We start from the raw sequence: 27,410 nt of genomic DNA, 5'->3' as shown, positions 1-27,410 counted from the left end.
TTTGACTCTAGTATGGCCAGTGGCAGGACCATGGACTTGCGGGCCAATGGAATAAAGGACTGAATTCCAGCTGTGCCGCTGAGTCTCAGCCCTGCTCTGCTGTAGGACTGTGGGTCGGTCCAGTAGGAGTAACTTGCCTCTGACTAAAAGAGTTGTGTTGATTAAATTACTAAGGAAATGTGTGGACCCTCCTTTAGAGGACTTAATCATGACCCAGAGAGCACAGTCCCTGGGTGGACATTAAGATGCAGGTTTATCAGGCCGTACCCTTGGAATCCACGGGAAGGAAGGGCGGGGAGAGATGGGAGGAAGAAGAAGGGAAGAAGCTGAGTCGCAGCTCAGCCAATCCTACAGGGGGTTGAAGCTGGGAAGACCCTTCTGAGTTCCCTGGATTAGGGACAAGGGGGGCAGATCTTTATACTCCATGTCCATCCGTCTTTGGATATGAACTGCCCATGGAAAGAGGTGTGACCTTGGTCAAACTGATTTCGTTCAGTTAAGGCAATTTCTAGAAGGGGCTTCTGGCCGTGGGGAGTTCACTGTCACCAGCTAGGGCAATCAATCCTTTGTTCCTGAAGGGGACCTGGCTGCCCACCATGTTGTTAGTGAGTAGGACAAATTAAGTAGGTGACTCCCCAGGGATAAGGCCAATCTTATTGTGACACTCCAGGAATTTCTCAGAGACCACCATTTCAGTGGTGTGGACAGAGCCACGACACCCTGTGCCACCTCAATTCTACCAGCGCTTTTGCCAGAACCACCTTCAATAACCCCATATGACACCTGAACCCCATTTGTGTTATTCAGTTGTCTGTTAACTTTTTGTGTTAACATTTTGTTTCTCCCAACTAGACTGAGGACCCCAAGGGCAGGGAACACAAAACTTGTTTTCCATAATAGTTACCTTGGTTTCTGTCTCATCTGAAACATCTGTTGCTTGAGGGGAATAAGATGTTTTGCTGTTCAGTTTCTCTGACCTGATAAAGGTCTCCTCGGTTAGGTCTGATAATCCACTCCTGAGGGTGGGGGTGTCCTGTAGGGTTTAAACCTGCTCCATCCTAAGACTGCCCTGGCAATTATCTAGAGCCCCACCGTCTGCAGAATCAGAACCTCCAGGGGGCCTGGAGTTAGCATAACAAACGACTCAGGAAGTCGTTCACTCTTGGGAAACACAGGCACTGGAAAGAGCAAACAAAGCACTGGGGTTTATGTCCAGGCCCTGTCACTTCTAAGGGCCCGTGTACAAATTTCTGGTCCTCAACGACCTCACCCACACAAGGGGCTCATAGGACTTCACAGCACGTACCAGTAAGATAACATGGACTGACCGGTGCTCACTCTCGACTCTATCTCTGACCTTCTGGCAAACCAGATTCAGGAGTTCAGACATTTCCTTAGGTCAGAGGCAAATAACACGGTCTTGTGAAAGAACTGATGAGGGCTCCAAGGCACATTTCTCAAAAGGTGATCCTCAGAATACCTGCGTCAGCGGCCCCAGGCCCAATCCCCAGGAATCCTTATTTTTAGCAGGCTTCCCCGCTTATAGTGAAGCACAATAAAGTCTGAGAACCATTTTCATCTCCTTTCGCCTCTGCTTTTACCAATGAATTGGTCATTGGAATGCAAGCAGATAGCTGGATACAGGCTCTCAGGTTTTCTCAACTAGTTTTAATTACATTAAAATGACTCCTGCGGAACAATGCTTATTGTCCACCTGACTCATCGGTATGAAAACACATCCTATTTTGAAGCCTGCGTTTTAAAAGACATTTGAAATTGTTTCAAGGACTAAGCATCTGAAGCGCTCCTGAGAATTTACACACACACCCACACAGACAGACAAGGCAGCATTGCTAACCTTGAGGCTTTCAGGAAAACGGATAACCCAGTGTTTGCTGAAATGATCATTAATTGGCTTAAATGCTGGAAAATTAAGATGTGTAAACATCCACACTGTTGGAACATCTTTCTGTACATTAAAGGATTTTCAAGTGCTTATGTCTGGCTATAACTTGCATTTACTAACAATGAATCAGCGACAGCACCTGACTAGGAGACAAGGGACGCATTAGTCATTCGTAAAATGCGGGCAGACCCAGAGCAGCAATCCTTGTCACAGCGGCTCCCCCAGAAGCCATCAACCACATTTACATATAAGCATACCGCGTTTCCCCGAAAATAAGACCTAACTGGAAAATAAGCCCTAGCATGATTTTTCAGGATGACATCCCTTGAACATATGCCCTAATGCGTCTTTTGGAGCTAAAATTAATATAAGATCTGGTCTTATTTTTGGGGAAACATGGTATCCACTTTTCTGGGGATACTCTAGCTCTTCTTAGATTCTCAAAAGGTCCAAACCCCCATGTGGTTTAAAAATTAGACTGGATATTGCGAAGGCTCCTTTCAGCTCAAAGGTTCTAAAGAAAAGCAATGTCCCAGCTCCGTGTGGGGTCTGACCTGCATGGGGCACTGACTTCGTTTGGTTTTTAGAGGCTCCAACAAATGCTCCCTCCACACCACTTGCTCCTTCTCCAACAAATCAGGCCCTCTTGTGCAACATTCTTCACTTTGTACAAACAAGACTATTTTTCCCCCAGACAGTATGATTTAACTTGTTTTAATGTAATCTGCTATAAAAATGGATGAAGGCTTCTGCACGGTGAATTTGCTTTACAAATGTTAACAACAAGTTAATGCTTGTGTTACGTGTTGCACATCATTACAACGTGTTGACCAGTAACTTCTCTTTCACAACATGGCTTAACACCAAAACTGTGAATCATGGAACTTTTACTTAGCACACACACGATCTACAGTCAACTTAAATACTAATCTATAATACCTAACTGGATTATTGGATCCATTGCAGTATTGTGCTTATTTATCTCAGAAGATAGGCAACTAGCAAAAATACACCTTTCTTTTTCATTTCCCCACCCCCATATTACACTGTAAAAGAAATACATTATTTAGTGCACTTCCTAAGAAATAAACCTCCTTATAGTATCTCTCTCTATATATAGTTATCTATGCCAAAACAAAGGAAGAGCACAATGCAACTTTTAAGATTACCATTTAAAGCAAGAGAGGTAAGAACAAACACGGACTGTGGCCCCCCTCCCGTTTACAAAGTCCTGCTACTATTTCAACACCATTCATTTGGCTTTGCATGGGAATCAAGTTCAGTGCATGATTGCTTTGGACAGTTTAAGATGTCCCCTTCATCATTTGGTAGACTCTCTGGGGCATTACTAGTTTTTACTTTTTGATGGTATTGCCTTAATCTAACTATAAGCTGTGGAGACACCAATATACTTCATTGTGACGTCGACATTAATTTCCATCACGCCTTCCCTCCACTGACTCGAGGACACTGGATTAAGAAATAGATTTAAATGACAGGAGGACGTCAGGGGTTGCTGGATAGATGTTGGCTAGAATGTATGTGAGGACCCCAAGGCCTCTCCATCCCTGTGGCCACAAATCCCATAACCACCATGTTGGAGCAGGCTGTGGCAGTCTTGTTTGGAAGAGGGAGATAGTTATTATGAAACCAGAGGCCGACCGAGTCCGGGGCTCGTGCTGCCTGCACCACTCAGCCAATAGACCCACACAGGAGTTGGGCCATAGAGTAAGTGTTTATTATCAGAGCACCGGTGGTCTGAGAAGCAGCGGGTTGACACCTTCACATTCTCAGACCGGCTCCGTGTATTGAAGGGAAAACCTGGGCGTTCCTCCAGAGGCTACTGGGGGTTCCGGGGTCTGCATGGCTCTCTGTGGCATCAGCAACCCAGCAACAATGACAGGAGCCTGGAAAGAATGCTGGACCATAGAGATTGTGATCAATAAGCCTAAGGGTATTAATCATAAGTTTCAGGGTAATTTTCTAAAACAGGGAACAGGATGGGGCAGGGGACATTCTGTGCTCCAGCCACAGGGAGTTGATCTATTGTTAAGTTATAGGTAGGTCAAGGAAAGGTGAGGCCAGGGACACCGACAGGCCTCTACCGTGGGGGTGCAAACCAGGTCCTGCTTCAATGATATTTTATGGACTTTGTTGGCCCTATTAGCCTGCAAGTTGGAAAGTCTGGAGGCTTTAATTTTCACAAACGTGCTATGATGGAAATGGCAGAAGTTTCTAGAATGGAAGAGGTTGCAACTTGGTAGCTTGTGGATGAAATCCATCCGCAGAAGTGTTTAAATTTTTTTTTTTTTTTGAATCAGGTCTTGATATTTAAAAATGAGAATGTTTCTCATGAAAGTCTGGATTTCATAAAAATCTGAGGAGCTGGTAAGCCAGGTCTGGCATTCTTGAACGGCAGCAAGCAGCTGGAGCTGAACAGGGGAGGACCTTTGAAACAGGGCTTGGGCATTTGGTTTGCTAGTCCCTACAGTCCCAGCTGTCTCACACGCAACTGAGTGACCTGTTTCACTCATTTACATGGCCAACTGAGTTCTGTGACACTGGGGTTGGTTTGGCTCAGCCTTTTTATGATGCTGAAGACCTGCCTTCATCTGGAATTCCCCTACCTCCTTGGGGACAGGATTCCACCTTTGATTGACTGGGTCCCAGCCACATCTAGTTGCTTTGGTAGGTAATCTTAACACGCATTTCCACTCATCCTTTATGCTATATTGCAAATTCCAAAGATATAATTACACTAATGGTTGTGTGTTAAGTGGGTGTATGTTAAACATGTAAAGGGGTGTGTATCTATACAGACATATGTATACTTCCATTTAGACAAAAGTTAATTTGGTTCCACACATACAGACACCAAGTGCTGGCAGCTTGGAGGATAAGTGTAACAATTTGGTAAAACCTATGTAATTCTGACTTATACTATTACAAAGAGAGTGAATTTTAAGTTATTGCTTTTTGTTTACAGAATAAAGATCTCATTCTGTTGCAAAACTTTTATACAGAATGAGTAAACAGTTCCTATTCAAGTAATAGTGATTGGAATCACAAGTTCCTTACTCAACAGTAGATGCCTGAAGACAGTTGTTTTGAATGGAGATGTGATTTCGTTCTAGTCAAGAATTTATGCAGGAGACTGGGAGTGACTTATTTTTTCAAAAGTACAAGAAAGTCAGCACCCAGCTGCTTAATGCTCAGGAGGGTTTCTCACGGGTTCTACAAAGTTCAGCTTTGTTGTAAGTTCACTCGACCTTTAGGATTCCCATTCTACTTAGGCAGCCTTGTTTCTGAACACAAAGCTTGTAGCATTAAAAACAGTAAGAGAGGATTAAAAAGCAGAGTTGGTTTTTAACATTCAGAATTCAGAGGATCTCATTTTCTGCAACTAAACGAGCTGTTTTGTGTTTTTGCTGCAGAATCACATTCACGTGGCAGTCTTATTTCAGGCACTTTTTAAAACATGTTTGTCTGGATCTGGAATAAAAATCCGCATGAACCACTTCTGCATAATTCAAAATGAGTGTCGAGTGATTCTAGTCCCCAAATAGACAGCAAGTCACCACCTGGTAATCAATTAGCTTTCTTCATCACAACACAATGGTGCCTGCTGAGCTTGAGACATCTTTGAGGTGCCCGTCTAGCTTTATAGTACAAAGAGGTGAGTCATAAAAATCCACACTACTCAGTTTCTACTTAAAAAAATACAAAAAGGTGTAATACACTAAATGTATTATACAGATGATTTCAGCTACTATCAAAATAAATAACATGATCTGACTCAATGTTTGACTCTGAGCTCTTGGACGAAATCTGATGGAATGTCAAATGTGGAGCCCCCCTCCTAGGGACTAGCTGCTGGTCGGCAGAAGTATCTCAACGTCCTTGCCGTTGGCGACGACGGCATTCGAAGAGCAGCTGCTCGCAAGGTCTTCTGTGGTGGTCAAAGAGGACGCCTGGGAATGAATTTTGGTCAGTGGGGTGGTAGTGGATGGAGAAGGAGTGAGGCCAGGTTTTTTGGGTGGGATGGGTGGGGGGTTTCCTCTCTCAGCTCTGGGGATGGTAGGAGACTTGATCCCTGGAGACAGGGGACTCAGAGGGCTGGACACTTTCCCTGGAGTGGGTGAATGGCTGGTGTCACCTCTTGGGTTGGCAGTGTTGGCCAGATTGCGATAGTCTGTGCCAAAGGGAGAGCTGTTGGGAGAGACGGGCTTGATTGGCCCTTGTTGGCTGGTGAATCTGGAGAGCACCTGAGTGACCGTGTTTCGGGCCAGCTGCTTGGCGGCAGAGTTGTCTATGAGGGTGGGGGACAGATCCCTGGATGGAGGGCTCTGCAGGCCACTGGCTTGTTGGTCCTGATCTGCTTGGGATTGAAATTTGTGCCGAGCTGCATGGAACCGCTGGTTGATCCCTACTTGGTAGGATGACTGGTAGCCGGGGCTGCTGGCTGATGACCCCAATAAACGCTTAGTTAGTACTGGGGAAGAGCAAGGAGAAGACGAGAGAGAGGAGGAGGCAGTGCTGCAGGGAGACAGTGAGCTCGCACTAGAAGGCAGGTGACCGGGCATTGGCACAGGACTCTCCATTCCCACCGGAGAACCGCCATTCTCCACTGTTTTCTCTTGGGCCAATGCCACAGATTTCTCTCGTGGAGGCACTTGGTTTTCTACACTGCTGCCTGTAACCAACTCCTTGGTAGTTTGTATCTCTGGGTCAAAATGGCCATTGGTCTTTGCATAGGAGTATGTAGGCGTGGTGGGACCAGGCAGCCCAGTACTTGTCGCCTTGGCTACGTTGCTTGCATGGGCTCTTTCTGCCTGAGAACTCTCCGTTTGGCAGAATACAGACACGAGCACGGGAAGCTCGGTCAGTGTGCCTTTAGACACGGTTACCGGTTTCTTCGGCTGCTCAGTAGGACTACTAGGCTGGTGAGAAGCTTCTAGGTCCTTCACTATCTTCTTCAAACTTTCCATCTCTTCTTTCAAGGTTCTGGTCCGGTTCTCTTCTCGGTTCAGTTTTGCTCTCAGTTGTTCTCTTTCGATATCAAACTCCGACAACTGCTTCTCCACCTGGGCCTCGGTCTGTAAGCCACGCTTCCTCTCAGCTGCCAGCTCTTCCTCCAGCTTACTCACCCGGCTCCTCTCCTTCTCCAGTTTCAGGCTCAGCTCTCCGGCCTTCTGTCCCTCCTCGGCTGCCTTGCTGGTGGCTTTCTTGCACTCAAGTACCAGCATGGAGGACAGCTGCTTGTGGCGGGAACGCTCCTCTTCCAGCTGACTGGAGAGCTTCTTCTGCTCTTTTTCAAACTTTTTTACTTGGGATTTTTCAAATTCCAACTAGAAAACAATGACAACAAAAAATGCCACCACACATCTTGATTAGAGTAAAACAACAGAGATATATTGAAAAACTACTGTAAGGAGAGTGCCCTGGCTAACTAACTGTTCCTGGCACACAGGATCGTCGTGTATGCCATGTGCTTAGAGCAAATATTAGGACACCTGCCACAAAAATGTACACATTATCATTTAATCTTTCTTTGATGATTTAGGAAGCTCTTCTAGTTCTTATATAGTCTCAGGGTTATTAGTGGGAAGATGAACCATCCTTGTGTTTTAGGTGTGTGGAGAGTATGTAGCAGTAGAACCAAGCAAAACAGAAAGCCATAGAAACCAGATTTTGTGATGAGTGCTGCTAAAAACAAAACCTTTAAAGCTTCAGTAATAATTCTGGTCTTAAAAACAAACAAATGGCAGTCTGTTTTCATCGTCATCCCAACCCCATTTAAAGGAAGCCTTTTAGTCGGTATTTTTTAAACTTTGAGACCCATTAATGGATCGGGAAACCAATGTAGTGAGTCATGACCAGAACTTTTAAAAAACAAAACAGAAAACATCAGTGAGTATTGGAAACAGTAAGGGTTATGTATGATTTCATGAGATTTTTGTTTCAGGCCTGTGTGATGTAAAATGCATTTCTTACTGGAGTCAAAAAAAAGTTTGACTGCTCAAAGTCAGTGTTCCCCAAAGGGTGTTCTATGAAACGGTAGTCCCACAGTGAGCGATCTATGTTAAAAAAAGATTTCATGAAAACACAGGTTTGCTAAACGAAGAATACCCATCTTGTCCTTGAAGACTTACAACATGCTTTTTCCTACTAAAGGGTCTAAGAAATTGAAGTTAGAAACCTGTTTAACTTTGTTTAATCCAGTAATTCCCAGGCTTATCTGACAACAAAGCCCTGTTTCTTGAGCAACACGAATTGACACCCTGCAGAACAATCTCTGAGAAATGCTATTCTAGGCAAATGCTGCTGGGGACCCCTCCACCTTAATCACCTGTTGCGTCAGCCGCTCTCTCTCCTTCTCTAGCATGTAGGTGACGTCATCTCCTTCTGCGGTGTCCTGTGCGTGCCTCTGCCTTTCTTCCTCAAGGTCTAGGATCACCTTTAAAGAATCAAAAAAAAAGAAAAGTCATTTCCAAACATCAAAGAATCACACTTATAATAATACAATTAAGTACTAAGTGCCTATCGAAGCAGCCAAGAGCGTTCCAGAGATAGATTAAGTAAATAAATCCCAGCCAGAGCGACAAGTATATCGTCTAGTATGGTGAAGGACAGGCAAGCTGTGGTAGAAACAATAAGATACATGCTTTATTGAGGTGTGCGCAGAATGGCATGTAAGTAAGAAAGCAACTAATTAGCGGCAGGTGCTGAGAAGGCTTCCGAGAATTAACAGAAGGTCAGTTTGGTGGCACTAAGGGACAGGTGTTTGTGATGAAGCAAGACAGGACCACGGAAGGCTGGAAGCCGAGGTACTCTCTTCAATGCTCAAATCACTGGAGGCACTAAAGCGCGGGCCTGAAATTAAACCCTTCAGATGGGCGATATCCAAACTGTGCCTTGCTTAATTAATAACATTTTGTATCTAGTTAGAGAAGAGGTGGAAAGACTCTTGACTCCATCCTGCACGTAAAGAGGCTCGACCATTGGGATTTTTAAGTGGAGATTTTTCACACGGCCTTTTAATTAACCTGCCTACCCATTCCACTTATCCTGGTGCCAGGCATAAGCCCAATTTTATGGAATACAAATTGAAAGGGACATTTGCCACATAATCCTGCCTCTAACTGCACAATATTCCAAATGGCAATGGATTGCTAAGTAGCTCGTGCCTGGGCCCAGACCACTGGTCACAGCACTGCCATCCCAGTGGCCATTTCTCATCGTTTCTCCTTACTAACAATTTCTGTGAATGTACAGGGAAAATTTTCTAAGACATGAAACTCCTCTTGAAATATAAAAATAAAAACATTTTGGTGTACTTCCTTCTGGTTAAAAAAAAATAAACGTAAATTTTCAATTTAATGGAAAGACTGGCTTTGGCTAAAGGTGGTACATCAGTTCCTTTCCTTCCCGAGGGCCCTCTGAAATTGTAGGAATGGAATGAAGAGAACAAAAACCCACAAAGACAGAAAGAAACCATCAGACTAGGAATTTAAAAACATTTTGAAGAAAAAATGAGGCTGGAGGAGTGGTTTCTATGTTAGCCTGGGGAAGGAAGCTGTTTTGCCCTTGGCCCCAAAGAGATATCGTAGGTGGAGGTGGCATGTCCTTCAGGGGAGAGGTGAGATGTGGAATAGAAAACAAGGGGGCGGCTCAAAGTCTCTTTTTCAGCAGTTATTTGTCTCCTCAACTTTATTTCTATACGTAGAATGTTAGCAGCCTGGCATCTACTGCACAGGCGTAAGCCAGATGTGTATCCTCTGAAGATAGAGAATGAGACAGGCTCAGGACTTGGGAAGAGCAGACATGACAGAGAATGGGGGTTAGGAAAGGGGATTATGTTTGTTTGGGGAAGATGGTAGGGGTGGAAAGGAAAGGGAGGTGGGCTGTAAAAGAACGAAATCCACATCTATAATAAAAGGTATATAAGTATTTAAAATTGATAAAGCAAGAGAACAGCATATTATTTAGAAATATGGAAGCCAGCTACCAAAATAAATGATTAATAGAAAAAAGTGGTTGCCTGAATACGGAGGAGCGGGAATGGGAAGAGGTGGACCAGGGGACTCTGTTTTTCATAATAAGCAGAGTAACCATGTGATTCACTGTTCAAACCACAACACTTCTGAGAGTCCAAGGGGGTATTGCTAATACCTGTGCCAGGGAGAGAGGCACACACTGGGCCGCTCTCAGGCACACTGGGACTCTAGGCACCCCAATTAGGTACTACGTGATTTCTAACAAAGTCAGTTCTCTACTTTGATGAAATACTCAAGGATAGACAGGCAGTTGAAATACATACATTTCAAGACTCTTACACTGAAATACAGTATTAAAGAATTCTGAGTGATTTTTAACTTCTTCCTCTACCCAATCACCTACAGCCAAAAATCATCCCCGCACTACTCCTTCCGTGGGCATGCCAGCCAGCCCGCCCTGCAGCACAACTATTTCATGTGTGAGGTGGGAAAGGGCTGCCCACCAAACAGGGATGTCGTAAGGATTTTCTTGCAGGGTTAGGTAAGAGCCCTGCAGCACTCAGGCACCTAACTCGAGCCCCGTGACGCCTTTTAAATTGGGGGCACAAATGTCTTGAGGTTATTTCATTCTAGACCAGAGGTTAAACTTTTCTAGGTCTTGGACAATTTTGAGAATTCAATTAAAGGTTTATGGAAATGTTCATGTTCTACAAAATGCATCAACTTTTGGCATTCTGTCATTTTTGTGGTTGGGGGGTGTCACAGAACATCCGAGGCCCATCCATGGTTCAGAACCTCCACTCTGGCCTTTCATTTGGACTCGGTGAAGGAAAAGAAAAATCATGGGCAAGACGTAAGCCTAAGCAATTTGTCAGATGCGTTGTAAGCAGACGGCTCTCTAATACAGGTAACCATAAAAGTAAACTAAGGTCCATCAAACTGCAGCTGCTAACCCATTCTTTCAGAATAAAACGCTTCCCACTAATTGTGCGGATGTCCCCTCTTGTTGGTATAAATCTTAACCAATAGTTTTTTAAAAAAATACAGATTCTAGCCAAGCATCTTTTACAGGCCACTTTGAGCAGTAAATGACAAGACTGGGAATAAAATCACAAGCACCAGAATTCCAATGAGATGAGGTAGAGCAAAGCGCAGGTCTGCTTTCCTAACTAGGGGCTGGAAGACTTGGAAACACACACACACACACACACACACACACACACACACACACACACACACTCCTACTATGTAGAGTAGAACAGCTTTAAGGTAAACAACCCTATGGACTGTTTATGGTTTCATGAGAAGTAAAATGCAATGAAACTCAAAACTAGGAATAAATGAAAATAATCTATTGGCTTATATGTTTATAGCCAGGTAAATTCTCGCTCTCTCATTTCCCAAATACCTGTTAATCTTTCCATTTATCACTTAAGTAAGCAAACAGAGAACGCTCTGTTCAGCTACAAACTTGGTCAAACCCCAGTTTGTTGCCAAAGTTTGGATGATCGAGAGCTGAAAAAACATACCAGGCGTTTGGAGTGTCATACCCAGAAGGAATGCCGTCTTGAACGTGTCTGGCACGCTCCCTAAATCTCACATTTGGAATAACCTGTATTTTCTTTTCTATCCCCTGCCTCCTGGGTAAGCTGAGGGGCTTTTTAACACCTGTGGGACCTCTCGACTGAATTACTGTGAAAACTGGCAGCTGACGAGAAAGGATCAGGCATTATTTACAAAGTCTTTGGAGGAGTGTGTGTAGCCCAGCCACCGAGGGTTGGGGGTGGGGCGTGGGGCTACCTTCCGGTGCCTGCTCTCAGCAGCTGCCAGCTGGGACAGCATGCGCTCCTGCATGTTCTTGCACTGCTTCATCACCACCTTGAGGACAGACAGTGGGTTTGTGCAGACTGGCTGCTTTTCGCCATCATTCTTCTCCTTCAGTGTTTCAAAGTCTCTCTGTAGAGCCATTAAAGGATCACTGATATTATATTTTCCATAGCGTTCTTCAATGAAAGTATCTCTGTGTTGGGCCTGGAAAAGAGAGGGGAAAAAAAATGAGCATTCTGCTTTTGAAAACTATGGAGGAGGGGATTTACTAGTAATTCTACATTAAAGGTGGTGGGGTTAGTATGAACATAGCCTGCTGACTACAAGTCCAGTGGGGCCACCTGAAGATAGAAACATCAGAATAGGGGCATAGTATAATATTAATATTAGCAAGAACAAATACTTACATAGAGCTAACTCTGTTTTAGACACTGTCCTACGCATTTATACCGACATTAACTTATTTAAATTTCACAACCCTGTAAGTAGTGCCAGCATCTCCATTTTGTAGCTGAGACAACTACTAGAGAGGCCCAGTAACTTGCTCCAGATGATATAGATCTAGCAAGTGGTCAGACTGGGATTTAAAGCGAAGCAGCCTGGCTCTACAGTCTGTGTCCTCAGCCACCATGCTGACCGCCTCTGCTCATGATGCTTGTGTTACCAACAGGTACATCTGATCTTCTGTTTCTGTGTTATGGCATTTGCAGTTCTAAAATATGCTAAGCATAATTCTGTGAGCTTACGTATTTAGAACCTGAAAAGTGGCTGTAGATAAGGATGCTGAACATTTTCACTTATAATCGAGGACTACCTGTGATTTCTACATACAGAACTTCACTCAGTTGTTGGTGAGTCAAGAGGGCAGAGGCACTCACAAGAAGCACAGACCAAATCTCTTCCATCTGCCGCCAAATTCCACTCCCTTCTCTTCTAGTCTCAGTTTAGCTACCTCCCATCCTCCTATCGGTCGCGTCAGGGGTGGTGAGCTTTGGGGGTGAGAGGTGAGCTGGGAACGCAGGCTGGTGCTTGAAGTCTGGTGCCAAGCTAAGGATCAGGAAGGGAAAGATTTTCTTAGGCTTCCCTCTTCTCTCCTCTCTGCTGGGAAGGACCTGAAGTGCTACTTCATATGAGCCTCATATATTACGTGCAGGTGAACAGTGACAGTAACAATTACGTTACTATACAGACATTCAAGTCTCCTGAGACATTTTACCAAGAAAAAAAAGTGTTAAGACAGCATTGAGGAAACTTTCTCAAAAACCACAGCAAAGTACTACATGAAAACCACTGTCATTTATCAATGAAAGAGTATTTAATTAGGAGCTATATTTTCTTTAAACCACTATCCACAAATAGGAATCCATTTGAAAAGGGAAATTCACAAATCAATGGCTCTGCTTACAAAAAAAAAGTCCCTCAAGAAAATAAAGCAAAAATGGGTTTTATTTAACATAGAAGTATGTTTTAGTGCTGAAAATTTCATGCCTCTTTCTTTAATAGACTGTCCAAGTTCAAGACCCAGGAATCAAAGCCTATGCCACAAATCTGTGTTGGTGCCCACTGGCAAATGTGCAATGCAGAGTTAGAAGCCCAAGGTTTTACTTCTGTCTGCACTGCAAGGTGACATTACTGGAGTATTTGGATAAAATTTATATAGTGGAAATAGAAAGAATGAAATTCATTTGTTCCTTTAAGTTACTGATAACCATCTTTCTAACTTTATTGTGTGTGTGTGTGCGCGCGCGCGCGAACGCTCACGAATTAAAGGGGAGAGGGATTTGAAAGACAAGAGAGAATCTTACCTTTTTTTTCAGCTCCAAATTAAAAAGAAAATTGTCAGTAAAATTTCAAAATAAGCTCTAGTCCATTTAGAATGAAGAATGACAAGACCAATTCCTGAAATGGCTATTTGTATTTTATTATATTAATATTTTAAAAATCATGATGAGAGTTTTTAAAAAGCTAGTTTTTAGTTACATTTTTAAAAAGCAACACTGTCAACATGGGACTCATCAGTGTTTTCCTTTCACCAAAAACGTGTTTCTTTAAGTTCAGGTATAAAAACATGAACTTGATAACCCAGGATTCAATGAGTGTCTATTTATAGCTATTAATATCCTAAGGCAAATCCATGTTTAGAAAAATGCTTAAAAGAAATAAGAGAAAAAACCTCTTTAAGAAGTTGAAATTCCATCTTTTTTTTTTTTTTAACTTTTATTTGCATTTATTTGATGCTGAATTTACTCCTGGGCCATAAGTTTTTGTTTCTTCAGTTTCTTCTGGGAGATCTTTTTCTTCCGTGCAAACTCCTTTTCTGGTTTAGGACCAATCTGCTATTTGTCAGTTAGCATCACCTCAATGTGGCAGGGAGAACTCATGAACGAGTTAACCCACCGATGAGCTCTGTAAGTTTTGCATTGCATCTTGGGAGCTTTGTTCACCTGGCTGTGTTCAATGACCAGAGAGTCTGCATCTAAACCCATAAGTGCAGCATTCCTTTCTGCATTTTTAAGCATGTGCAGCAAAAATTCTGCACTCTTTTGGGGCCACCGACCCTGTGTCTAACTCCACTGTTTGGCCTGGGCACACCTCCCAACTCCACCATTGTAATGACAGAATGGCACACATTGCTTCTGTCATGTGACATCCTTTAGATACTTGGTGGCTTTTCAGACATGCGTACCCGTGATGGCCTGGGCAGTTTCACATGCGTTCTTAAAATAAACATGAAGATTTGAACCTCTTGATTTACGTGATTTAGTGGGGTTCTCTGGGTTATGCAAATAGTGAACCATTTTCAGAGGTCACCTCAGGCCACTTATGGAGACAGTGAAATTCCACTTTCTTAATTGTCACACTTTTTATTCATGATTACTATTTCTGCATGATTAGTGATGGTAAAGGGAATGATTATTGATACTGAAATTGCTTTAATATGGCAACCCTCCCCCAAACCTGATATTTTTATGACCTTTTCATTTTCAGAACACCATGGAGAAAGTGGGATAGGAGAATAGGAGCTGGGAGTACAATTCATGACCTTGACATCAGATCTGCTGAGAAACTGCCTCTCAGGTTTGAGTATATAGTTAACTAATCCTTAAAAATATGACTTTTAAAAACCCACACTGTTATTATCATGTATAATTAATAAGCATCACTGAGTTATGAGTAATGGAAGAGGAGCTTGTTTGGTGAGGTCTCAGACTTCCCTGGGAACAGTTGTTAAGCTGTCTGTTTTCTCTTGAAGTACTTCACAGTAATTCCATAATCACTTGCATAGTAATTACAAGTTATACAAAATTGGTTGCCTTGCACGTAAATGAAAAGAATCTGTGGAATAATCTAAAAAAGGCTCTTTGTCACAAAATAATTCTTTTAAATGCATTCTAACACGGGGCCCAAGTATGGGAAAAGTGAATTCAAGGTCTGTATTCATTATACCAAACACTGGACTGGAAAATGGACTACAGAATAAGGTATTTTTTCAAGCAACTTAATGCCTCAGTAAGGTGAATTGTACGGATGACAGGTTTAACAGCACAAATAATGACAACAAGAACAACCAAAAATAGATGTTAAGATTTGAAGAATGAAGACTTTTTGTAGAGGTGTATATTGGTTATCTACTCCTGCATAACAAATTACCCCCAAATTTAGCAGCTTAAACAGTAAACTCTTTTTCATCTCATAGTTTCTGAGGGCCAGGAATCTGGGAGGGGCTGAGCTGGGTGTTTTCTGGCTCAGTGTCTCATGAGATTGCCAAGCTGTCGGCCAGGGCTGCAGTCAGCTTAAGGTATAACTAGGGCTGGTGGATCCGTTTCCAAGCTTACTTACATGGCTGTTGGCACAGGGCTTGGTTCCTTGCATGCGCTGGCTTCTCACAGAGCAAGTGACGCAAGAGACAGAGATAGACATAGAGATAGACTGACTGACCAAGATGGAAGTCCCACTATCTTTTATAACTTAATCTTGGAAGTGACAGACCATCACTTCTGATGTATCCTACTGGTAACGCAGACCAACACTGGTAAATGTGGGTGGGGACTACATAAAGGTGTGAATGTCGGGAGGTGGGATTACTGGGGGCCATCTTGGAGGCTGGCTTCCACAAGGTGAATGACTAGATATGCTACCAGTATTTACATCTTGGCTGTAATTTAGAGACCAAGTACAAGTACCTATACGAAAAACTGGCAAGCCTGTTTTAATATTTTACTGATATTTCAGCCATTTCATAAGAAATTTTAAATGATCTGGATTTGACTTTTGGGGGAAGGAATGCAGTAATACAGCTAAAACCAAACAATTTCTTGTAATTTCATTATGTTCACTTCATTGACACCTTAATAGAAATTCCTACATTGTCAGAAAACATAATGATCTTTAATTTCAGACAACAGGAAAATAATCGGCTGGTTAGACAGATTCAATTACATAGGGTTATTACTACAGGAGTCAAAACACACTAGTCATCTATTACTCATTTATTTTTACAGTCACAGCTGAATGAAATATACCACTATTGAAAGCTTAAAACAAAATCACATAAAATCTTTGGAGTCTGCCATGCATGCTCTCTAAAATTTCAGCTTTGCTACGACAAACTTTAAAAAAGAAATATGAAGCAGTCACCTGTCCGCTCCCCTCCCCAGCATTTATACTATTCTATATACAACATTTCATATAATATACACAATAGTATAATAAGATATTTAAATAATAGTATAATATACATAGGATACTATTATAGTACGTATACATATATGCACACATATATTTTAACCTTAAAATAGGAAATCAGTGTCTTTATTCTCTGGATAATAATCACCAAAGTGAAAAGTGGTTCTACAACTAAAGGTAAAGAATTAAGGCTCATCTGAATTGGGGGTTTATATGTAAGTACAAGGTTTTATTTTCAAGACTCAGGCCGGTACCATAACTGGATTAGAATGTATCTTTGCCACTTACTGTCAATTCTGAAGTGATACTTTTAAAAGAATCAGCAATAAAAACTTTGTGCCTTTAAAAATATCTGAATACCTCTATGCCAGAAATCAGAAAGACAAAAGAACACGATTCCAAGATGGTTTTTATTAATGCTACTACCAAAAGCATGTTAAAAGGAGTCCTTTTCACACACAAATTGAATCTATTAATAATGTACAAGTAATTTACACTCTGGAATCCTTGATAAATTACAAACAGCTCCCTAAGCAACTGGAAATAAAGCAACCATTCTGGATAAAGATGATAAATTACAAGGACACCCTTTGTTCTGGAAATTGCTTTTCACTTGCTGAAAGAAAACTAGATTTTAATGTTTGACAATATTGATAAAAGAGGATTTAGCCTCATTTGAATTAAACTTTAATTTTTGAAAAATGGTACAAAATTTAACATGGGAGTCAAGAGCGAAAGTTTTCATGATTTAAAAAAAATTTCTAATATATTATTCGATAACCCAGTGCTCCTTCCACTTAACCATAAATGCTATATTCTCAAATCTAGCCTTCTCCATATGTTTATTTTCTTTAGTAAGTTTTGGCTCTAGAATCTAACAGGACTAGGATTGTATCTTGGCTCTACTACTTTCTATTTGTGTCACCTTCAGCAATTCCACTAACTTCTCTGTGCCTCAGATTCCTCACCTATAAAATGAGGGTAACAACCTCCTTATAGATTTATTGTAAGAATTAAATGAGTAATGTAAAATGCTTCCTATAGTACTTACTATAAATATGAATTTAATAACCAAGTTCAGAATATAGGTTTTCCTTTATTTTAGACCCAATGATTAAACCCATCCCTGCAGATTTAAGATTCCATAAAATTGGATTGTGCCAGGAAATCTTCATTAAAAACAAAACGAAACTCACCAATTCCCAGAAAACTCCAAAGTAATACATCATTAAAAATATTGGGAATCTGGATAACCAATAACAGTATCTATTCATTTAGCAATTAGTCCTGAATTCTATGTAAGGTGGTCAATTAGTATTTACGTCTTCAATTATGATTAAGCATTTCCCATTTATCTTTTTTTTCTTCCTGGTTAAATTGTAAGACACTCAAAGGAAGAAGCACTTTCCACACATCTTTCTTCTACCTATATCCTGTATTTTGCCTTAAGCCCAAGACACTTAACAGATGTTTACTTTCTAGCCTCCTTCCTAATGTCTCAGCCTTCCTTACTCTCATCATTTTTGTGAGATCAGTATTTTATTTTGCATTTAGTAAAACATTTTACTTAGTATAATCACTTAAGGTAATATCAATTTATACATTTTGCAAACTGACTTTGAAGTAGAATGAGCTTCAAAGATTCCTTTTGGAACCACAGATATTTATAAAAGCAAGTATTTACATAAGGACAGACAATCATTTATTATTATTTGACTAAAGTGTACTAAATTCTTTTGAAGACTAAAAATGGTAAGTTTAGTACAAATAGCTACAAGTGTGGTACTTGTAGCTAGTGAGCTCCTTGTTGATAGAAAAAGAATATGGGTAAACACCAAAATGTAGCTGCTTCAACAGTCAGATTCCAAAGAGTCCTGTGAAAAGTTCTGGTAAAATTGAAATAAATGTGTTGGAGTTTTTTGGTCTATGTATGTGGTTGAAACAAGTTACACATACATTCTGGACTGGATCTACATAAAAACTTTTTGACATTGGGAAGAAAACGTGTAAAGGGATTCAACAAGACCTGAACAAATTAATGCTCTGAACATAAATTAAGGATTTTAAAGTATAATTTTTAATAATGCATTAGACCCTAATCTCTCAAAATGTGGGAGTCAACAACTCCCTTGTACCATATACAAAAAACAGGGATGGATCACAGACCTAAAGATAAAATATGAATGGACAAAAGGCACAGGGAGATGCAAATTTAAACAATAATAAGATACCACTATCCAGACACTAGAAAGGCTAAAATTAAAGGCTGACAATATCAAATGTTGGAAAAGATATGGATCAACTAGAACACTCACATATTGCTTGCTGGTGAGAGTACAAATGGTGTAACTACTTTAGAAATTAACCTGAAAGTTTCTCATTAAATTAGAAAAATGCCTATTTGCAATTCCGCTTCTAAGTATATATCCAAAAGAAATGAAAACATATATCTACAAAAAGACTTTTACACACTTGTCCATAGCAGCTTTAGTCATAATAGCTCCAACTGAAAACAATTAAATATCAATCAACAAGAGAACAGATAAATAAAATGATGCATTCATATAATGGAATACTATTCAGCAATGAAAAAGAATGAATTACTAATATATACAATGTTACTGATGAACCTGAAAATCATTATGCTGGGGGCAAAAAAGTGCAAGACATGAAAGATTACATTCCATGTGATTGTATTCTATCTAACAGGCAAAACTAATCTATGGTGAAAAACATCAGAATAGTAGTTGTCTCTGGGTGCAGGGGGACAACTGACCAGGAAGGGGCACAAAAATAACTTTTTGGTGTGATGAGAATGTTTATTTCTTGATAGGAGTGAAGGTCAAATAGATGTGTGCATTTGTCAAAACTTACTGAACTGACCACTTAAGATCTACACATTGTGCTATATCTAAATTATATCTAAATTATATAGTTTATAATTATATAGTTTAGAAATTATATCTAAATTATAGAGTTTAAAAATATATAATGAATTAAAAAAAATATAATGAATTAAAGGGAAAGTTAAGTTATATGTAATATATGCTTCGTATGTAGTATTTCAGAAATACGGGAAGTTCAAACCAAAATAATTTAAAAAATAATAACAGCAGCAGAAACGACAAAGGAGGCCCTAACACTGGACTGATTCTCACCTGCCAAGTAGTGTGCTCAGTGTTTTAGATATCTAATCTGATTTAACAAACATTCCTTATTTGTGAGGTAGACATCACTACATCTCCATTTTACAGGAGAAACTGAACATTAATCAACATGTGGCTTTCCCAAGGTCACAAAAACAATTGAGTCATGGAGAACAGTAAATGGTATATGTATGTACTAAATCTGTTAGCTGAATGAGTAATACATAAAAGATATTCCCCAGGACTTTGTAAGAATGAATTTTAATTTAGTAGGTCTCGATAAATAGCTTAAAAATGAATAGAACAATAGAAAACATCGTAGAGCTTTGAATGTTGTAAGGCAAGCACTGTTTTGAGAAATTTTTCTTCTGGCATACAGGTGTGTGTTCCCTGGGTAACAACATAAAGTCTATTTTTTTTACTATTGACTTTATAGTAAAATAAGTTCCTGTCAAGTAAGTTTGGAAAACACTAGAATAGAGTGAAGAATCCAACAAGTCTGACTCCTGAATCCATGATTTTAAAACAGTTTAAGCTATAATAAATATGTACATTCTAAAAGTGATAAGGAATCAGTATTATTGTTTTATTTTAACAAATAAATGTTCTAAAAGTTCTAACAAATGTTCTAAAAGTCTACAAACCAAGAGAAGTTTAGCCTAATATCAAATATATAAAATGTGTAAAAAAAAAAAAAAATCTCTGTTATCAGGGTTACACAACCAAAAATAGCACTAGAGAAGTCTGGGAAATTTTTCTGGATTGCGGATGATTCACAGGGGCACATGCTTTGAATGCTTTGATTAATAAACACTTAGTTTGCTGGGGTTTATATATGCTAAGCCACGTGGGGATGATAGCGGTACACAGAGTTGACTAAGTAAGACGCAGTCCCCTGCTCTCAAGGAGCTGAACATTTGCCAGACAAGTTTAAGGCCTAACAGCAGAAATAAACAAGTTGCCTCTGCTCATTAAATGTTTCCTAAACAATATCATTACTGTTTAGAGGAACACCGAGGACAGTTTGTTTGATCAGAACTTTCTAAGACTCAGACCTTACCCTCATAGCGAATAGGAAGGAAAAGGCCAACCCTGGAAGTGGGCGGGTTCTGGTAGATAAATGAGACTATCAGCAATTTAATGAATCACAGGAAATAGCACAAGGTTGAGGGGGTACACAACCCGAAAACTGTCTCTGAAGTATTATACAAAGAGATCCAGCCTGCACACTGTGTGTGCTAGCTACTTTAAGTAGCCATGAACTTGAAAAACTTCCTTTTTTAGAGATGTGCTCAGGCTCTTTTCACTCTCGATGTATTAACGGTAACTAACTTCAAGGTTAAATTATTAAAAAAGAGCTCGCTAAATAGGATGTGAAAGGATATCTTCTTCTTCCTGTAATCAGGATTCTATGGAAGGAGGTGTATGATTGTGGGGTGGGTCTTAACCTAAAAACTTGTTCCAAGCAAAGTTCTTAAATTACAACACAGACTGATATTACAAGGAAACATGGTAAGAAACAAGGTACTCAAATGTAAGGAAGAGGGGCGTTAGCCTGGCTGAGAAGTAGAAAGTGTTCGTATTTAGAAGTTTATTAAGCAAATAGGAAAAAGAAGTTCGTTGGGGTAGAGGAGAGTGTAGGGGGTATGTAGAGACAGGGTAGAATGAAAAAAGGGGACCAGTATGGTTTGAGAGCCACACCATGGTGCGAGCAAGATGTCAGGGCAGGCAAACGGAAGCCAGGACACGCTGATTTGTACATCCTAATAACAAAAGGTAGAACAAAATATCTATGATGACATAGTATGAGAACAAGCCCTGTCACCAGCCAGAAGCTAGAAAGGTGGCAATAATTCCTATTGCCACTGCAGCCTTCTGTAGACGTAGCTAGCTAGCTAGCTACTCGGTTTCAACCTGCAGTCACACAGGTGGACTGGGACTCAAATTAGAGAAGGATAGTTTTTGTTTGTAGAGAACAGAATGGGAAGAGGGGTAAAGAAGCTAAGACTCAAAAGTAAAAGGTGGCTTATACTCGTAGCCTAAGTGCATTGTGGGGTGCTTGATGGTAATTTTAAATGTGAACTGGCAATGTCCATTGCTACAGTAAGGCCCTGAATATATGGTGAGCATGTGCGAAAGTTGGCCACTGCTACTGTTAATTCCAATGAATTATCTTATCCCTTATCTTCAGAATAACAGCATACTGAAGGGGATTAGAATATGCATGGATCAGAAGAGCAGGAGATATCTCTGTTAGAAGATATATGAGCTCTTCCTTTTTATTCTAAAGGGTGGCAACACCACTAGGAAAGTTTACATGTCCCCAAAGACAAGAATGGGATAACCAAGACCCCTTTCCCATTTTAATCTCATGAGGGACAGGAAAACTGGCTTTCTTCTAAGCCTCTAAGACTGTGTTTCAGCATTCTTTTTCCTTGAATGATTTCTGGGTCTGATAGGCAGAAGTTAGTCATTTGTCCCATTGATGGAGGATACTGCCAGGAAAGAAAGGACAGGAGACTGAAAGGAAGCTTTTAAAGGGAAAAGAACTCAGAGTTATCAATTTGGAAAGCAAACAGAGAGGGGGAATGATGATTTTATGAAAGCCAAAAACAAAAACACTGGAGAAATGGGGGATAAGTAAATACATTCTGAAAGACAGAGATAAGACGTGTAATTTAGACATGCCCATAGAGATCCTTAGCTGAAAAGTCTGGGAAACAGTAGTTTTTGTATACATATCTAGGTAGATGAAAAACAAGCAATACCGTACTCTTTTAAAAAGACTGTTTTCTCTGACGCTTACAAGACTCCAATTACTAACCCATCAGGGAATGCAGATGGCCACATCCCAATCTGAGAGGAAAGGACACTGAGGTAAAATGTCAGTTGAAAACTAAAATATGGTCTTTGATATGATTTTCGACCAATACAAATACATAGTGAGCAAAGGTACATATTCCAGTTATTCGGTTTCCTTCACTACAAATATGGAAACAAACACAAAGCAATGATTTCCTGTCTGAAGAACAAATTGTTCCTTCCTAGTACAGGGTGAAATGTAGATAATATCACTGAGTGGGAATTAACAACAGTAAGTTATGAAACTATATTACTATTGTTAAACCTTTCATCTCAAAAATATGAATTAATAAACGGCAGTCTATTTTGAACTTTGGATACATTCAAGTTAGACTTACAGGTCCTGAGCTTATTCTCTCACATGACAAATAATTCTGAAGAACTTTCTAGGTTCTAGATATTTGGGATATGTACCCTCATGGAGATTACATTCCGTAAAAAAAGAAAATACTAGACAGAAGAAAATAGAGATGAAAATCCCTATAATTTGTGACAAATTCTTCTATGATTACTAATCTAGTGCAGACAAAGAAAAAGAGAGATCACATGATTCAATTCAACAAAAAAATCACTGGGTACAACAATGTGAGGCTCTGTGGATGATGTTTCCAATCAGTAAGAACAGAGACTTCTGAATTTAATGACACAATCGCATACTCAGGTCTACCAATGACTTCAGTCTTTCGTTGAACAGACAGCATGTTAGGTATTCAGTCAGGTTAAAAATTTTCTTTCAAGTTACGCATTCTTAGAACTCATCGGGTGCAGCTGGCTTTCAGAGTTGGAAGTTATTTTTTGTTTTGTTAAATGATAGAATATTATGAACTACACATATGAAACTGAAAACAGGAAAAAGGGTTGTAGGTCTCCAACTATGATAGTAATTCCTTGAAATTTTAGTCAGGGAGCTGCTCATACAATGTTGTCAGCTTTATTTAACTTGAGTCCATGACCTGTGAAAAGGATCTGCTTCAAAGAATAACTTTTAGGTATCCTGTACAAAAGCACAATTTGAAAATTAGTGGGAAATTTATTTTTTTGCTCTTTTGGGAAAAAAAATCAGGAGTACGGAGGCAACAAGATCATGCCTTCTCTAGGTATGCTATGCTTGTCTCCACTCTCTTAACTGTATTTTAGGATTAATACAGATTATGTGATAAGTATAAATTACTTAGAAGTAAGTTAAAAAGTAAACGCTCTTAACTCCTTGTCATCCTACTGCTCACAATAGAATTCTATGTAAACATTAAAGAGAATGAGAGATAAGATCTTTACATGTATGGGCCGGCCAGGTGGCTCAGGCGGTTAGAGTTCCATGCTCCTAACTCCGAAGGCTGCCGGTTCGATTCCCACATGGGCCAGTGGGTTCTCAGCCACAAGGTTGCCAGTTCAATTCCTCCAGTCCCCCAAGGGATGGTGGGCTCCGCCCCCTTATTAAGATTGAACTCAGCACCTTGAGCTGAGCTACCTCCCGGATGGCTCAGTTGGTTGGAGTGCATCCTCTCAACCACAAGGTGGGCTGCGCCCCCTGCAACTAGCAACGGCAACTGGACCTGGAGCTGAGCTGCGCCCTCCACAACTAAGATTGAAAGGACAACAACTTAACTTGGAAAAAAGTCCTGGAAGTACACACTGTTCCCCAATAAAATCTTAAAAAATATATATATACTGTTTAAAAAAAAATCTGTAACATTCTTCAAGATATAATAAGTGAAATATAAGACAAAAAGCAGTGTGCATAGTCAGACAGAGAGAGAGAGAGAGAGAGAGAGAGAGAGAATTAAGTTGCACAAAGCCTCTTCCTTCCTTCCCCTTGGCTTGGTTCCCTAGAGAACAGTAGGAGCTCCCAAAGAGGTCTGCCCTGGGAAGGGAATGAAATTAGTGAAAGGGAAGTACCAGGTTCAGTAGTGGGGTGCTCTCGCAGAAAAGAGCCAAAAAGCCAAAAGCAGTAGGAAAGGCTGGTTGTATGTATGGGTCATTTATAAACTGGGTATTTATTAAAAAAAGAGGATGGCATTTTTAACTAATCAAGCATTTGTGTTCCATTCAGAAAAACACTGACCCCCACATATTATAGTTAACTCTTAAAAAGAATTGTCTGATACCAGCTACTTGCTATACAACTTTTTATCACGTCATCCTTCATATCAAATTGTGGCATCTAGGAGTGAAGATGCCAGGAGAATAACCAAATTTCTCATTTAACTGACATCTTGTGGGCTCTGTTTTTCTTATACCTTTGAGAAAAGGGGTGAATTCTGCTTGTAAAATGCTACCTGTTTACAGAACACACAGTTCTCTAGCAGTCAGGGAGAGGCTTTAGAAAAAAAGATTATAGCAGTGGGGAATTTTGTTACATTTATTCAGTCTGAAACTAAAACAAATAAAAAAGGGAAACAGCTTATTCCTGTTATTTTGACTTCCTCTTATTGTGTCTTCCTTACATGTGTTAGCCTTGTGATTTGGAATTAATCAGAGGTTATTTCTAGTTGCCCCATTAAAAAAAAAAAAAAAAGAAAGAAAAAGGAAGACTAAATCCCAATAGAATTGTTGGAGAAATCGACGAGCTGATTCTAAAATTCACATGGAAATGCCCAGGATCACCAACAACCAAAAACTTTTAAGGAGAGCGTAAGTTGGAGGATTAACACTTCCTGATTGTAAGACTTACTGCAAGGCCACAGTACCCAAGATAATGCAGTACTGGCATCAAAGCAGACAATCAGATCAATGGAACAGAACTGAGATTCCAGAAATAAACCACAGATATATGAGAAACTGACGGTGACAAAGGTGCCAAGGTCATTCTACAGAGGAAGATAGTGTTTCAAACCAATAGTGCTAGAACAATTGGATATCCATAGTAAAACAAATGTCGTAGCATATAACAAAATTAACTGGGGTTGTATCACAGACCTAAGTATAAAACTTAAAAATTTAAAATACAGAAAAAGGAGAAAACCTTTCTGACCTTGGTTTAGGCAACAATTTCTTATACGTGACACCAGAATCAAAATCCATAAAAGCAACATTGATAAATTGGACTTCATCAAAATGAAAAACTTTTGCTCTTCAAAAGACACAGTTAAGAGAATGAAATGACAAACCACACATTGGGAGAAAAGGCATATAACTAATGAAGGATTTGCATCCAGATATATAAGGAATGCTCAAAACACTAATGAGAAAACAAATAATTCAGTTTAAAAAACAGGCAAAAGATTTGAACAAATATTTCGGCAAAGAAAACAACACAGATGGCAAACAAGCACACAAAAAGGTGCTCAACACCATTGGTCAACAGGGAATTGCACATTAAAACTGCAATGAGACATTCTACACCTACCAAAGAGCCAAAAATGGAAAGACTGGCCACACCTAGTGCTGGTGAGGAGGTGGAGCAACTGGAACTCGTATGTATTCATGCTGGTGGGATGTGAAATGGTACACCGCTTTGGAAAAAGGTCTGGGAGTTTCTCACAGAGTTAAACACACACCTCTCGTAAAATAAACACTTCCATTCCTAGGTATTTATCCAAAAGAAATGAAAGCACATGCCCATACGAGATCTTGGATGTGAATGTTCATAGCAGCTTCATTTCTAATAGTCCCAAAGTGGAAACAATGAAAATGTTCATCAATAGATGAAGAGATAAAACAAACTCGTACATACATACAGTGGACCACTACTCAGTAATAAAAAGAGTGAACTAGTAATAGAACAACATGGATTGATCTCAAGATAATTGCACTGTGTAAAAGAACCAGGCACTCCCTGCCCCAAAGGGTACATTCTGTATAATTCCACTTATATAAAATTCCAGAAAAATGTACAAAAATCTCTAGTGGATCAGTGGTTTAAAGACAGGGGTAGGGAGCAGTGGGGAAGGTTAGGTAAAGGGGTTACCAAGGGGCACAAGGAAAATTTGGGGGTGATGGACATGTTCCTTGATTATAGTAATGGCTTCATGAGGAATACATGTACCAAAACATTAATTTGTACACATTAAATAGTATACGCAGCTTACTGATTGTATGTCAATTATACCTCAATAAAGGTTAAAAAAACAAAATATAACAGTATGCCAAATCAAATATAGAGAAATAAAATCAATGGGAAAAAAAAATCAATTCTAAAAAGGCTTCCACACTGTCCCTGTATTTCCTGTTTTCATTATAAGGAAAGAGGGGAATGTAATGTAACATCTGTTTCATGCCCCAGAGTACACCCTTAACCCTTGCCAGCTGTCTCAAAATACATGCTTTTGGTTGTGGGGGTGGAGATGGATCAACTCAAAGCTATCAACTCCCAAAAGAAAAATAAACTAAAATGCAAGCCCTGTTGCTTAACAAAGATTTAATTTAAATACTCATCTTTGTTACAAACGACAGTGTTATTACAGTATTTTGGAATACTGTATTCTTTTTTAAAAAATAAATTTTATTGGGGAGTATTGGGGAACAGTGTGATTCTCCAGGGCCCATCAAGCTCCAAGTCGTTGTCCTTCAATCTAGTTGTGGAGGGCACAGCTCAGCTCCAAGTCCAGTTGCTGTTTTCAATCTTAGTTGCAGGGGTCACAGCCCACCATCCCATGAGGGAAGTGAACCGGCAACCTTGTTAAGAGCTCACGCTCTAGCCAACGGAGCCATCTGGCTGCCCCTGGAATACTGTACTGTATTCTTTATGGAATATAACTTGCTACTAAATGGACTTTAAAACACCTATGTTCTAATAATAATAACTAATAGTAAATGAGCACCGAGCACCTCAGTTAGCATTTGCTCTCTCATTTAATCCTCACAATAACCATACAAATTTACAGATAAAGTTGACAGGGTAAGTACCTGGCCTAAGATCACACAACAATTAAATGGCAGAGCTCAAACCTAGGTCTGATTTGAAAGCTTGTAGTCTTAACAGCTACACTTAATTGAATGTTCTAGTTGATAGTTTTGTAGGGCGCCTACTAATTATCTTTATGTTTC

At 40.0% G+C, this 27,410-nt stretch overlaps 2 protein-coding genes and 1 pseudogene across 9 annotated transcripts in view; 1 reads left to right on the top strand and 2 right to left on the bottom strand.

Moving 5' to 3' along the window:
* The window catches only part of ST7L (suppression of tumorigenicity 7 like), a 148,837-nt gene that overhangs the window by 107,196 nt on the left and 14,231 nt on the right, over window positions 1-27,410 (top strand). Inside the window, exon 15 of one of the 3 annotated variants that reach the window (XR_004421537.1) lies at window positions 14,719-14,808. Coding sequence is in view for 1 of the 3 variants with exons in the window: in XM_033092520.1 (XP_032948411.1) it covers window positions 14,719-14,742 (24 nt within the window). In the remaining 2 variants the exon portion in view is untranslated. Of the gene's footprint in view, window positions 1-14,718; window positions 15,110-27,410 lie in introns of those variants that run through there. The other 2 variants (XR_004421539.1, XM_033092520.1) reach the window with 2 other exon arrangements.
* The window catches only part of CTTNBP2NL (CTTNBP2 N-terminal like), a 45,849-nt gene continuing 20,342 nt past the window's right edge, over window positions 1,904-27,410 (bottom strand). For all 6 annotated transcript variants that reach the window (XM_033092516.1, XM_033092511.1, XM_033092512.1 and 3 more), the window contains 3 exons: window positions 11,704-11,934; window positions 8,256-8,363; window positions 1,904-7,254 (listed from right to left, as the gene is read on the bottom strand). In XM_033092516.1, the coding sequence (XP_032948407.1) occupies window positions 5,773-7,254; window positions 8,256-8,363; window positions 11,704-11,934 (1,821 nt within the window). In that variant the 3' untranslated portion in view covers window positions 1,904-5,772. The remainder of the gene's footprint in view (window positions 7,255-8,255; window positions 8,364-11,703; window positions 11,935-27,410) is intronic.
* On the bottom strand, window positions 13,974-14,662 carry LOC117014523 (60S ribosomal protein L17-like; annotated as a pseudogene).

The sequence above is a fragment of the Rhinolophus ferrumequinum genome, chromosome 22 (assembly GCF_004115265.2).
Source record: "Rhinolophus ferrumequinum isolate MPI-CBG mRhiFer1 chromosome 22, mRhiFer1_v1.p, whole genome shotgun sequence".
NCBI classification, from domain to species: Eukaryota; Metazoa; Chordata; class Mammalia; order Chiroptera; family Rhinolophidae; genus Rhinolophus; species Rhinolophus ferrumequinum.
Note: the sequence above shows the minus strand (reverse complement) of the source record. Positions and strands in the feature narration are given on the sequence as shown.